The 13127-nt window shown below is 71.1% G+C and overlaps 3 protein-coding genes across 7 annotated transcripts; 1 reads left to right on the top strand and 2 right to left on the bottom strand.

Annotated features, from left to right (window-relative positions):
- Window positions 1–163: 163 nt before the first annotated feature.
- On the top strand, window positions 164–3381 carry ATG4D (autophagy related 4D cysteine peptidase). Of its 3 annotated transcripts, XM_075134291.1 has the most exons (10): window positions 164–305; window positions 848–931; window positions 1057–1230; window positions 1334–1697; window positions 1795–1859; window positions 1964–2109; window positions 2248–2326; window positions 2430–2506; window positions 2601–2720; window positions 2799–3381. In XM_075134291.1, exons 1-10 carry the CDS (start codon window positions 179–181, stop codon window positions 2976–2978), a joined length of 1416 nt encoding a protein of 471 aa, XP_074990392.1. In that variant the 5' UTR covers window positions 164–178; the 3' UTR covers window positions 2979–3381. The 3 variants fall into 3 exon arrangements, with proteins under 3 accessions (XP_074990392.1, XP_074990391.1, XP_074990390.1); XM_075134290.1 differs by lacking the exon at window positions 1795–1859 and having other exon boundaries at window positions 1334–1664; XM_075134289.1 differs by lacking the exon at window positions 1795–1859.
- Window positions 3283–8163, bottom strand: KRI1 (KRI1 homolog). 3 transcript variants are annotated; one of them, XM_075134283.1, is made up of 19 exons: window positions 8042–8163; window positions 7688–7755; window positions 7488–7593; window positions 6753–6876; window positions 6572–6629; window positions 6432–6481; window positions 6227–6323; window positions 6059–6133; window positions 5586–5704; window positions 5390–5504; window positions 5203–5298; window positions 4948–5118; window positions 4800–4875; window positions 4637–4719; window positions 4400–4526; window positions 4170–4300; window positions 4010–4074; window positions 3828–3923; window positions 3283–3745 (listed from the first exon to the last, which is right to left on the bottom strand). In XM_075134283.1, exons 1-19 carry the CDS (start codon window positions 8121–8123, stop codon window positions 3433–3435), a joined length of 2052 nt encoding a protein of 683 aa, XP_074990384.1. In that variant the 5' UTR covers window positions 8124–8163; the 3' UTR covers window positions 3283–3432. The 3 variants fall into 3 exon arrangements, with proteins under 3 accessions (XP_074990384.1, XP_074990385.1, XP_074990386.1); XM_075134284.1 differs by lacking the exon at window positions 6059–6133; XM_075134285.1 differs by lacking the exon at window positions 7688–7755 and having other exon boundaries at window positions 8042–8133.
- A 585-nt stretch (window positions 8164–8748) lies between these two features.
- On the bottom strand, window positions 8749–12606 carry AP1M2 (adaptor related protein complex 1 subunit mu 2). The gene is made up of 12 exons (XM_075134295.1): window positions 12120–12606; window positions 11776–11932; window positions 11624–11691; window positions 11380–11510; window positions 11149–11296; window positions 10609–10735; window positions 10369–10511; window positions 10221–10292; window positions 9982–10140; window positions 9752–9877; window positions 8988–9063; window positions 8749–8891 (listed from the first exon to the last, which is right to left on the bottom strand). Exons 1-12 carry the CDS (start codon window positions 12159–12161, stop codon window positions 8869–8871), a joined length of 1272 nt encoding a protein of 423 aa, XP_074990396.1. The 5' UTR covers window positions 12162–12606; the 3' UTR covers window positions 8749–8868.
- Window positions 12607–13127: the final 521 nt, after the last annotated feature.

Here is a 13127-nt window from a genome sequence, read left to right as displayed (position 1 = left end):
CTCCCGCCTTCGCTCCGCCCTCCCCCTTCAGACGCCACTTCCGCCCGACCGCGTCGCCGCTTCCGGCGCGCCCACAACAAAGATGGCGGCGGCGGCGGCGGGTGGCGGTGCCGGTACCGCCTGGGAACGGCCCCGCCCCCGCCGGGGCCCCGCCCCGCCCCGCGCCGCCGCCGCCGCCATGAGCGCGGGCCCGGCCGGGCCGCGGCGGAGGGGGGGGGGCGGCGGCCCCGGGCCCCCCCCCGGGGCTGAGGAGGGGGCGCGGGTGCGGGGCCGCTTCCTCTCGGCCTGGAACAGCGTCCGATACGGTGCGGGGGGGCCGGGACCGGGACCGGGACCGGGACCGGGGCGGGGGGTCCCGGTCGGCAGGACCGGCATGGGGTGGGGAATGGGGGGGCCGGGGGTCCCGGGGACGGGGTGCTGGGGGTCCCAGGGGAGCAGCAGGGGTCCCGGGGGTGCCAGGAGCGGGAGGACGGGGTCCTGGGGGTCCCAGGGGTGGGGGGACGGGGTCCCGGCGGTGCCGGGGTGCTGGGGGTCCCGGGGGTGCCGGGGGCGGGAGAACGGGTAGCTGGGGGTCCCAGGGGAGCAGCACGGGTTCTGGGGGTCCCGGGAGCGGGAGGACGGGGTCCCGGGGGTCCTGGGGATCCCAGGGTGGGGGTGCCGGGGGTCCTGGGGGCAGGGGGACGGGGTGCTGGGGGTTCCAGGGGTCCCGGGGGCAGGCGGACAGGGTGCTGGGGTCCCAGGGGAGCAGCAGGGGTGCTGGGGGACCCTGGGGCAGGGTCCTGGGGGTGGGGTGCTGGGGTCCCGGGGGTGCCGGGGTCCCCCCTGACCCCCCCTTTCCCCCCCCCAGGCTGGGCGGTGCGAGCGAAGCCCCACTTCAGCAAACTCTCCCCCCTCCACCTCCTGGGGCGCGTTTACTGCCCGGCAGCCGAGGGTGAGTGCGGGACCCCCGGGGGACCCCCGCCCTGGGCAGGGGGGGCTCGGGGGGGAGGGAGGGGGGGCTGAGGAAGGGGGGAGCTGGGGGGAGGGGGGTCTCCTACCCCCCTCCCTGCCTCCCAGAGGAGCTGGAGCGTTTCCAGCGGGATTTTGCCTCCCGGCTGTGGCTGACGTACCGGCGGGAATTCCCGGCGTTGGAGGGGACCCCCTGGACCACCGACTGCGGCTGGGGCTGCATGCTGCGCAGCGCCCAGATGCTGCTGGCCCAGGGGCTCATCCTGCACCTCCTGGGCAGGGGTAAGGAGGTGGGGGGGGCGGGGGATGACACCCCCCAAAAAAAAAAAACCCCTGGGGGGGGGTCCCCAACAGCCCCCGACACCCCCATCCCCTCCCTGTCTAGACTGGACGTGGTCTGAGGCGCTGCTGGAACCGGCGGCCGCGTCCCGGCGGCCGCGGGACCCCCCGGGGCAGGCGAGGGACCCCCCGGGATGTCCCCGGGACCCGCCAGGATGGACACGAGACCCCCCAGGATATCCCCGGGACCCCCCGGGACGGGTACGGGACCCCCCGGGACGGATACGGGACCCCCCAGGACGGATACGAGCCCCCCGGGAAGCGGAGCAGCGGCACCGCGCCATCGTAGCCTGGTTCGCCGATCACCCCCGGGCGCCTTTCGGCATCCATCGTTTGGTGGAACTGGGCCGGAACGCCGGGAAAAAAGCCGGGGATTGGTACGGTCCCTCCATCGTCGCCCACATCCTTCGGTGAGCGGGGAGGGGGTGTCGGGGGGGGCTCCCTCCACTCATTTTGGGGGGGTTGAGACCCCCCAGGACTCGCTTTTTCCCCCCCCTCCCGCGGCAGGAGGGCGGTGGAAACCTGCCCGGAGACCAGCGGCCTCTCGGTTTACGTCTCTCAGGACTGCACCGGTACGCGCCGGGGCGGCGCGGGGGGCTGCCCCCTCCCCGCTTTTGGGGGGGAATGGGGGTGCCGGTATGAGCAGAACCCCCCCACCATGGTTTTTTTTTGGTAGTTTACAAGGGGGACGTCGCCGGGCTGGTGCGGGGCGACGCCGAACGAACCGCGCCGGAGACCGGGCAGCGCCGCGCCGTCGTCGTCCTGGTGCCGGTGCGGTTGGGGGGGGAAAACCTCAACCCCGTCTACGTGGATTGCGTCAAGGTGGGGACCCACGGCGTGGCGGGGGCGGGGCTCTGCCGCTGTACCGGTGCCGGTTCTCCCTCCCGGTTGTGCCGGGGAGCGGATCCCGGCGCTGCCGAGCGGCTCCCGACCCCCCTTGGTGTGTGCCCCCCCCCCCAGGAGCTGCTGAAGCTGAAATCCTGCGTCGGCATCATCGGCGGCAAACCCCGGCACTCCCTCTACTTCGTCGGCTTTCAAGGTGCCGGTGCCGGTGCCGCGAGGCGGGGGGGGACACCGGGGACGAGGGGGGGACACCGGGGACGAGGGGGGGGACACCCCAACTTATTTTAACCCCCCCCCAGACGACTTCTTGCTCTACCTGGACCCCCACTACTGCCAGCCCTTCGTGGACACCTCCCGGGAGAACTTCCCCCTGCAGGTGGGTGCTGGGGGGGGGGACACCCCGATAAAAGAGGGTGGGGGGGTCCCAGCAGGGTGTAAACCCCCCCCATCTTTTCTATCCCCCCCCCAAGTCTTTCCACTGCGGTTCCCCGCGGAAAATGGCCTTCGGGAAGATGGATCCCAGCTGCACCATCGGCTTCTACGCCGGCGGCGGGACGGAGCTGGAGGAGCTCTGCTCCGACCTCGCCCGCGTGAGTCCCCGGCGCTGCCGGGGGGGGGGTTTGGGGTGTCCCCCCACCCCCTTCCTGACCCTGTAACCCCCCCTCCAGGTGCTGGCCCCCCCCTCGGCGCCGCAGCGGTACCCCATCTTCACGCTGGCGGAGGGTCGGGCGCGGGACCACGGCTTGGAGCCGCTCGGCTCCCGGCCCCCCCCGCCGCCGCCGCCGCCACCTCCCCGCGCCGGCAAGCGCCCCAAAAAACCCAACGCCGACGAGTTCGTCTTCCTCTGACCCCACCCCCCCACCCCGGGACCCCCCCAAAACACTGGATCAGACCCCCGGGGTGGTGGCGCCGCGGTTTGGGGGGGCCGCGGGCACCCCCCGCTCAGGGTTAGGGCTGTTTTGGTTCACTACTGCGCCGCGCCGGGACCGGAGCTCAGGGCCGGCGTTTGCCGAGTCCCGGTGGCGGGGGGCACCGAGCCAAGCCCCCCCCTCAGCGCTCCCCCCGGTGCGGGGACCCCCCCACCCCCCCTGGCGCGGCGGGGGCCGCGTTTTCCCCCCCATGGCGGTGGTTTTTTTGGCCGTCACACGCTGCTCGCGGTGGGGGGGGGGCGTTATTTATTGCTCCGCTCAGGACCCCCCCTCGTCCGTCCGTCCATCCCCCCCCCCAAATTAAAGCTGAACTTGAAGCGGAGCGCGGCTCTTGCAGGGGGTTTCGGTGTTTTTCGGTCACCGCGACCCCCCCTCAGCGCCGGATCAGACCCGGGGGGGGGCTTTGCAGCCCCCCACCCCTCCCTGATTTTTTGCGCCGCTGCCGGAGGAGCTGCCGGTACCGGAGCCGCCGAGGGTTGAGGCCGAAGGCTTCCAACCGCTTCCCGGTGAAATCCCGGCCCCCCAGGCGCACGGCCGCGCCCAGGGCTGCGGACCCCCGCCGCCGGGGGGGGGCTGCGGCTGGGGGGGGCCCCAAAGCTCCCGGCTCCTCCGGCTGCTTCCGCTTATCCCGGCGTTTCTTCCCCACCTTGGGCTTGGTCGCTGGCGCCGGCTGGGGCTCCTCCGGCCTGGGGGGGGGTGATGGGGGTGAGGGGGGGCTGTGCAGCCCCCCCAAACCCCCCTGGTGCCCCCCCAAACCCCCCCACATACGCGGCAACGAGGGATTTGAAGATCTGCTGCTTCTTCCAGGCGTTCTGCGCCCGCCGGCTGTAGTTGGCCTGATCCTGCCGCTCCTCCTGCTCCGACCTGCGGGCGAGGGGGGGCGGTGAGCCCCCCAAAAATGGGGGGGGGCACACAGGACCTCCCCCACCCCGTTTTATCCCCCCCCTCACCTGTACATGCAGGTCTTGCGCAGGGAGCACCAGCGGTTCAGCTCCTTGTCGTCCGCTGCCAGGATCTGGGGTGGGGGGGGAGGCACATGGGGCAGATTTGGGGGGTCCAGGCACCCCGGGGGGGGTCCAGGCACCCCGGGGGGGTCCGGGCGGCCTCTACCTCGTCGGTGGTGAGGCCGAAGTCGCAGGGGAGGACGTTGCGGTACTTGAAGCGACAGGGCAGGTCCCCCACCAGGTCCTCGTAGTCCAGGCGGTAAAACTCCTCCAGGTACTGCTCGAAGGTGCTGGTGGCTGCGGGGGGGGTCCCAGGGATTTGGGGGGGGTCCCAGGGACTTGGGGGGGTCCCAGGACTTTGAGGGGGGGTCCCAGGGGCTCCCCCCTGGCGCTCACCGGGGTCGAACGCCGGCTTTTCCCGCTCCACCGCCTCCCTGAACCGCGTCTTGCGCCGCTTCTTCCCCGGCGCCGGGGGCTGCCGCCGTTTCGGGGGGGGGGCCGCCGGGTCGTAGTCGGCGTCCATCTGCGGGGTGGGGGGGCGAGGGGGTGGGGGGGGCTGCCTGCGCCCTGCCTGCGCCGCCCATCCCTGTGCCGAGTTCCTGCCGGTCTCAGCCCGGGGGGGGACACACTCACCACGAAATCGGGGTCCTCGCAGTGGGGCTCGCGCTCGCCCCCCCCCTCCTCCCGGCCCGTCCAGGCGTCCCAGTTCCAGTCGTCTGTTGGGGGGGGGGACACACAGTGACATCGCGGTGGGGACAGGGGGGTGACAGAGCCCCCCCCCCAACCCCTCACTCACCCTCCAGCCCCTCCTCCTCCTCGAACTGCGGCTTCTCCTCCTCCCCCCGGCCGTAATAATCGTCACCGAAACACTCCTGGGGGGGCAGAGGGGGGTCAGCGGGGACGGGGACAGGGCGGGGACGGGGGGGGACACGGGGGGGACCCACCGCCATCAGCCGGTCGTGCCGGGCCGGGTCAAAGTCCTCCTCCAGGAGGGTTTCGGTGAAGCCGACGGCGGCGTTGCCGGTGGCCTCCCGCAGCCGGGCCAGCCGGGCCGCCAGCTCCTCCCGCTTCAGGTTCTTCAGCTGCTTCAGCTCCTCCCGCTTCCGCGCCTTCTCCTACGGACGGACGGACGGACGCGGTGGCGGGGGAGGGACGGACACGGCGGTGCCCCCCCCCCCCCAATCTCCTTCACCCCTCACCTTCCTCTTCCTCTCCCGAATCTGCTCCCGCTTCTCCTTCCGCCGCTCGTCCCGGCGCCGCACCGAGGTGGGGATGCTCCGGGGGTACGTCTTCACCTGGGGGGGGGGGTTAGGGTCTGCACCCCCTCGTCTCCAAACCGTACCCCCAAATCGTGACGCGCACCCCCCCCAAATTTTGCCCCCCCACCTGCTCGGCGTCGGGCTCCTCGAAGCGGAAATTGTAGCGACGTTCGAAATCCTCCTGCTTGGCCAGGAAGAGCTCGCCCTCGTCCGAGGAGTCGGCCAGCCGGGGGGGGGACGCCCTGGGGGGGACACGGGGACACGGAGGGGAGTGAGGGGGGGTGCGGTGGGTTTTTGGGGGGCCGGGGAGGGGTCCTGCTCACCCTTCGGCATCTTCCTCTTCCTCCTCCTCCTCGCGGTAGCCCTGGTTCAGGATGTAATCCCGCAGGAAGCGCTCGCCGGGGTCCAGCGCCGGGTCGGTCCAGTACTGCTGGAGGGGCACCTGCGGGACGGGGGGGCTTGGGGACACGGGGGGGGCGCGGGGACACGGGGGGGGCTTGGGGACACGGGGGGGCTGAGGGGACACGGGGGGGCTGAGGGGACACGGGGGGGCTGAGGGGCTTGGGGGCACGGGGACAGGGGGATGTGGGAACAGGGGGTCTCAAGGACCGGGGGACGGGGGGTTTGGGGACATGGGAATGGGGGGGCTCAGGGACACAGGGGGGACACGGGGACATGGGGGACGCAGGGCTGGGGGGGCTTGGGGACAGGGGGGACGCGGGGACGGGGGGGACGCAGCCCTCGGCATCCCAGGGCTGTCGCTGCCACGAGCTGTGCCCGGCCTCAGCCCCCTCACCAGGTCCTGCAGCGGCTCCGGGGGGGCCCCCCCCTGCCCCTTCAGCCAGCGGATGTAATCCTCCTCCTCCCGCTCCTGGGGGGGGACACAGTGTCAGCGTCACCCCAAAACCCTCCGTGACCCCCCAAAACCCCTCATGACCCCCCCAAACCCCCCCTCCAGCCTCACCTTCTCCTCCACCGTCCGGTTGCGCGGCCGCAGCAGGGCAGAGCCCCCCTCCTCCTCCTCCTCTTCCTCCTCGCTGTCAGCTACGAAGGCTCGGAAACTGCAGTGGGGGGAGCACACGGTCACCCCCCAATGTCGGGGACCCCCCCAAAGTGTCACAGCCCCCCGCAAAGCGTGGCAGCCCCCCCAAATCTCGCAGCCCCCCCACCTCTCCTTCAGCTCCTGCTGCTCCTCTGCGTAGCTGCGGGAGGCGGCTCTCTGCGGGGAGAAATGGGTGGGGGGTCAGTGCTGGGGGGGCAGAGTGATTTGGGGGGGTCACACACAGCTTCCCCCCCCCCCCAAACCCACCTTCCTCCGCTCGGCTGCTGCTTCCTCGTCCTCCTCATCTTCCTCATCCACGTATTTGCTGTGGGGAAGGCAGGAGGGGTCAGAGTCCCCCCTGGGGGGGGCTCAACCCAGAACCACCCCCCCCCCCCAAAAAACAAAGATCCCCCCAATAAAAGCCCCCCCCGCCGCAGCCCCTCCTCACCCCTCCTTCTCCAGCACCACCTTCCTCTCGTAGTCCTTCAGGTACATCGGCTTCGCCGGGCGCCCTTCCTCCTCCTCCTCCTCCTCCTCCTCCTCCTCCTCGGCATCGCTCCCCGATGAGGAGTCTGGGGACAGAGGGGATGGGGTTGGGGGGGACCCCCCTGAATTTGGGGACCCTCTCAAGGGGTTGGGGGACCCCCAGGGGGTTGGGAGACCTCCCTGAATCTGAGGATCCCCTCAAGAGGGTGGGGATCCCTCTGAAGACTTGGGGACCCCCCCAGGGGAGTTGCGGACCCCCCTGAATCTGGACACCTCCCCTGAATCTGGGGACCCCCCAAGGGGGTTTGGGGATCCCCCTGAATCTGGGGACACCCCCAAGGGTTTGGGGACCCTCCCAAGGGGGTTTGGGGATCTCCCTAAATCTGGGGACTCCTCAAGGAGTTGGGGACCCCCCTAAGGGCTTGGGGCCCTTCCCAGGGTTTTGGGGGACCCCCCCTGAATCTGAGGACCCCCCCAAGGGATTGGGGACCCCCCTAAATCTGAGGACCTCCCCAGGGGTTTGAGGACCCCCCTAAGAGGTTGGGGACCCCCCAGACGGTTAGGCGACCCCCCTGAATCTGAGGATCCCCTCAAGGGGTTAGGGACCCCCCCAAGGGGGTTGGGGGTACCTCCCTGAATCTGAGGACCCCCCAGGGGGTTTGGGGGCCCCCCCCAGAGGTTTGGGGGCCGCCCGTACCCTGCTGGCTGTAGAAGGTGGCGTCCTGCTGGTAAATTCGGGGGTCCCGGGTCTTCAGCAGCGCCAGGGTACGGTAGAAATCCCGCTCCAGGCGGGGGTCGACGGCCTGGGGGGGGACCCGGGGTCACGGGGGGGGTCCCGGGGGTCTCGGGGGACCCCCAGAGGGTCACGGGGGGGGACCCCAGCCCCCCCCAACTCACCACCTCGTCCCCGCTGGAGTCGGAGCTGGAGCTGTCCCCGTCCCCGGTGTCCCCGTAACGGTCCTGCACTGCGGGGACCCCCTCAGGCACCGGCACCGCGGGGGGACCCCCCTCGGTTACCCCCTCCCCGGTGTCCCCCCGCCCCACGGTCCCCCCCCAGCCCGGTCCCTGTTACCTCCCGGTACTGCCCGCACCGGGCCCCGGTTTCCCCCCGGGCCCCATTATGTCCCGGTCCCTGTTACACCCCGGTTCCTACCGAGTTCCACACGCCCCCCGGTCCCCGTTATGTCCCGGTCCCTGTTACGCCCCGGCCCCGCCCCCGGCCCCGCCCAGGCCCCGCCCCTTCCCACTCACGCCGCTGCAGCTCCTCGCGCCGCCGGTACCGTCCGTATCGCTCCGCGAAGGCCGCGTTCACGCGCAGCTCCGGCTCCGGCATCTCCGCACACGTAACCGCTGCTTCCGCCTCCGCCGTCACGTGGTGGGGGCGCGATGGCCACTCCCCCCCGAACTGACCCGCCCTCTCCTGTCCCGCTCTTAAACGGGAAACGCGCCTGCGCCACCGGTGGGGCCCACCCGGTATCCTTGGGGGTCCCGGTATTGGGGGGGTCCTGGGACATGAGGCTCCTGGGGGTCCCAGTGCTGGGGGGGGGTCCCGGTGTGGGGGGGTCCTGGGGCACAAGGCTCTCGGGGGCCTCGGTATTGGGGGGGTCCCATTACTGGGGGGTCCCAGGACATGAGGCTCCTGGGGGTCCCGGTATTGGGGGGTCCCAGGCCATGAGGTTCTGGGGGTCCCGGTATTGGGGGGTCCTGGGGCACAAGGCTGCCGGGGGTCCCGGTGCTGGGGGGGGTCTTGTTATTGGGACGTTCCAGTGATGGGGAGTCCTGGTACTGGGGGGTCCTGGGACATGAGGCTCCCGGGTGCCCCAATATTGGGGGGTCCCAGGGCACAAGGCTCCCCGGGGGTCCTGGAGCGCCCCCCCTCCCCATCTCCTCCCCCCCCCGGAATCCCCCCACGCTGTCCCCCTGCCCCCCCCAGCCCCCCAACAGATCCACAGGACCGGTGGTCTCAGCTCCATCTTTATAGGGACAGAGGAGGAGGGTGGGCGCGGGGGGGGGGACCCCGGGGCTGGGGGGGGCCCGGGGGGGTCCATGGTGATCCGGGGGGGTGCGGGGAGCCCCCCCTAGCTGGTGCGGAGCTGGTAGTCTGCAAGAAGGAGAGCAAGGGGTGAGGGGGGGCGGTGTCCCTGGGCTGGGGGGTCCCAGGGGGTCCCGGGGGGGTCCCGGGGGGTCCCGGACTCACCCCCGCTCTGGGTGATGTAGCGCACCCAGGGCAGCGCCTGGTACCCGCTCTTCTCGATGATCTTCATGTACCGCACCTGGGGGGGGCAGGCGGGGATGGACCCCCAGGCACCCTGACACCCCCCCGGGGGCACCTCGACCCCCCCTCGGGCACCCTGACACCCCACCCTGGGCACCCTGACACCCCCCAGGCACCCTGACACCCCCCGGGCACCCTGACACCCCCCCTCGGGCACCCTGACACCCCCCGGGCACCCTGACACCCCCCCTCGGGCACCCTGACACCCCTTGGGCATCCTGACTGCCCCCCCCCCCCCCCCCGAATGTCCCCTCCATCCTGTCCCCAAAACACAAGGGACCCCCTCCCCGGGGACCCCACTGGCCTTGTCCCTGGGATGTCCCCTCCACCCCATCCCCAAAAAGGATGGGGTCACCTCCCTGGGGACCCTATGGGCCACATCCCTGGCACGTCCCTGCCACCCTGTCCCCAAAACACAAGGGACCCCCTCCCCAAGGACCCCATGGGCCTTGTCCCCGGCGTGTCCCCTCCATCCTGTCCCCAAAACACAAGGGAGCCCCTCCCCAAGGACCCCATGGGCCACGTCCCTGATGTGTCCCCACCACCCCATCCCCTCCACCCTGTCCCCACATGGGACCCCCTCCCTGGGGACCCCACGGACCACGTCCCCACCACCCCATCCCTGAAATACATGGGACCCCCTCCCTGGGGACCCCACGGACCACGTCCCCCTCCCCGGGTGGCACCTGGATGCCCGAGACGGTGAAGTAGGGGATCTCGAAGCGGACGGAGATGGGCGGCCGTCCCTCCTCCTCCTCCTTCTCCACGCTGGGCAGCCCGAAGTGGGCGCGCATCAGGTGCTCCTTCCCGCCCTGCGCGGCACCCGGACGGCTGGGGACGGCACCGGCAGCACCGGAGGGGACCCGGGGCAGGGGGAAGGACCCCGGCATCGGAGATGCGGGGTGGGCAACCTCACCGGGAAGGACTTGATGGTCCAGATGACGAGGTTCCTCTCCGGGAGGTACCTGGCGGAGCCCACGCTGGTCTTGAACTTGGGCGAGTCGGCGTCGCTGGGCACCGGCACCGCGATCTCCACCCCGTTGGCCACCGACTGCTTCTTGAACTGGCCCTTGGCCTTCACGGGGGGACACACACAAGTGGGGTGGGGGGATCAGGGGCAGCTGGGGGTCCCCTGTGGCGGCGGTGACCTCTCACCTTGACCATGATCTCCACACGGCTGTGGGAGAACTTCTCGATGACCGACTCGATCCAGATGAGCGGCTTCACCTGGGAGGGGGGGGAAGGGGTCACCCCATGTCCCCCGTGTCCCCTGTGTCCCCCCCCGGGTGGGCCCGGCCCCCACCTGGGTGTTGAGGCGGTAGGACATGAGCTCGAAGTCTCCGTCGGGGGGGATGAAGGAGATGGTGCGGTCGTTGTCGAAGCGGGAGAGCCGGACGCACTGGTGGAACTTCACGTCCTCCAGCTCCACCGACTTGTTCGTGCCCCCTGGGGAGGGAGGGTCGGCGTCGGGGGGGGCGAGGGGACGGGGACGCATCACCCCCCCGCCCTGGGACTGTCCCCGAGCCCACCCGGCAGCACTCACGTCCCGTCAGCTCGAAGAGGACGCGGTCATTCAAGCCCAGGCGCAGCTCGGGCATCCCCGAGAGGAAGACCTTCAGCTTGATGGTGCCCACCACCTCGCTCAGCAGCACGCTGCCGTTGGCGCTCACCTGCGGGCACCGGCACCGGCTTCATCACCATCACCATCCTCATCACCAGCACCATCATCAGCCCCATCACCATCACCAGCCCCATCACCATCAGCGTCATCACTGTCCCCATCACCATCATCATCGTCCCTATCACCATCATCAGCCCCATCAACGTCACCATTCTCATCCTCATCGTCATCACCAGCCCATCAACATCACCATCCTCATCCTCACCACCATCACCAGCCCCATCCCCATCACCATCCCCATCCTCATCCCCATCACCGGCCCCATCACCAGTCCCATCACCAGTCCCACCACCATCACCATTCCCATCACCACCACCGCTCCCTCACCCCACCGGGGACCCAGCAGCAGCCCCTGCCGCAGCTCCCCCCCCCAGTTTGCAGGTCCCCCCGTCCCTGTCTCACCAGCAGGTTCACCGACTTGATGACGTCGATGAAGACCTCGTTCTTCTTGTACTTGATGCCCTCGGAGCGCCAGGACACGGCGTTGGTGACGGTGGTGGGGACGCGGGACTTGCCCGTCTCCAGCTTGTTGCCCTCCTGCGTGATGTACCTGCGGTGGGGGGGTGCAGAGGGGGGTGAGGGGGGTGTGGGGGGGTCCCGACGCCCCTCCCCGGCCCCCCCGGCCCCTCTCACTCCTGCAGGATCTTGCTGTCCGTGGTCTGCGGGAAGCCGAAGTCCATCAGCTCGTCCAGGAGCTCGTAGACGATGACGAAGTTGTCGCGGATGCTCTCCTCCTCCAGCTCCTTGAAGTACTCGCAGAAGACCTGGGGGGGTGGGGGGGACACCGAGCGCCTCCGTCACCCCCCCCCGGGAGAGGAGCTCCCCCAAATGGGGGAACCCTCTCCCCCCAAACCCCCTCAAGACCCCCCAACCTCACCTCCACCACCTTGTAGAGGAAAGAGTAGACCAAGGAAGCGTTACCGTTCTTCTTGGTGGTGGCCACCACTGGGGGGGGGGTTAAGGAAAAGGGGGAGCACTGGGGGGGGGTCCCCCCAACCCTGGGGGTCTGGGGGGGTCCCAGAAGGATACGGTAGAGGTTGGCGTGTTTGATCCAGAGGAAGTGGACCTTGCCGTGGGTCAGGAGGGGGGCGAGGGCCCCCTCCTCCTCCCGCTGCAGCAGCAGCCCCATGAAGTGCTCGATCTCCCCCAGCCCCACGTCCCCCTTGTAGTTGCGGCTGATCAGTGGCTGCGTGGGGGGGGGGTGTCAGAGGGGGGGGACCCCCCCCCAAACCGCTCACCCCATCCCCGGGGTCATGGGGGTCACCGCCAGGCTCCGCGGTTGACCTTGGCTGACCTTCAAGACCCGGGGTGGGGGGGGGATGCAGCGGGGACCCCCCTGGGGTGGCTATGGTGGGGTGGGGGGGGGGTCTCACCTTCCCCTTGAGGTCCAGGATGAAGAGGGCGGAGGTGGCCATGGCGGGGCCCCGGCAGCCACCGCGTCACCGTCACCGTCACCGTCACCTGCGCCAGGTGAGCGGCTGCGCCCACGGGCGCGTGGGGCCTTAAAGGGGACGGCCCAACCCCACAGCCACCCACGGGGGGACGGATCCCACCCGTGGGCCTGGGGGGGGGGGCCAGGCTTGGCCACCCCACGGGGGGCATGGCCACCTCCAGCCCAGCCAGGTGGTCTTGTAGGTGGATGTGGGTTGGGACCTCCCGACCCAGGGGACCCCCCCCAACCAGGGGACCCCCAGACTGGCTCGGGGGGGTGGGCAGCTCCCTGGGTCCCCCACCCCACCCTGGGGGGGGGTCTGTGCACCCTTGGGTCTCTCATCCCATCCCGGGGAGCTCCCTGCAGACCCCTGGTTCCCCAGATTCCCCACCCTGGGGTGAGGTCCCTGCAGCCCCCAGACCCCCGGATTCCCCACCATGGGGGGCGTCCCTGAAGCACCCAGACCCTCCACCCCACCCTGGGGGGGCTGTCCCTGCAGCACCCCAGACCCCTCATCCCATCCGGGGGGGTCCCTGCACCCCCAGACCCCCGGATCCCCTATCTTGGGGGTCCCTGCACCCCCAGACCCCCGGATCCTCCACCCTGGGGGGTCCCTGCACTACCCAGACCCCCGGATCCCCTTCCGGGGGTCCCTGCACCCCCAGACTCTCGGATCCCCCTCCGGGGGGTCCCTGCACCCCCGACCTCAGTATCCCCCACCCTGGGGGGTCCCTGCAGCCCCCGACCCCCGGATCCCCCCCCCCTCCGGGGTCCCAGAACCCCCAGACCCCCGAATCCCCCTCCCGGGGGGTCCCTGCACCCCCAGACCCCCGATCCCCCACCCTGGGGGGTCCCTGCAGCCCCCGACCCCCGATCCCCCCCCCCCGGGGTCCCAGAACCCCCAGACCCCCGGATCCCCCCCTTCCGGGGGTCCCTGCACCCCCCAGAC

The sequence above is a fragment of the Calonectris borealis genome, chromosome 31, assembly GCF_964195595.1.
Source record: "Calonectris borealis chromosome 31, bCalBor7.hap1.2, whole genome shotgun sequence".
NCBI classification, from domain to species: Eukaryota; Metazoa; Chordata; class Aves; order Procellariiformes; family Procellariidae; genus Calonectris; species Calonectris borealis.
The sequence above is the reverse complement of the archived record's forward strand: the minus strand, read 5'-3'. Positions and strand labels throughout refer to the sequence as shown.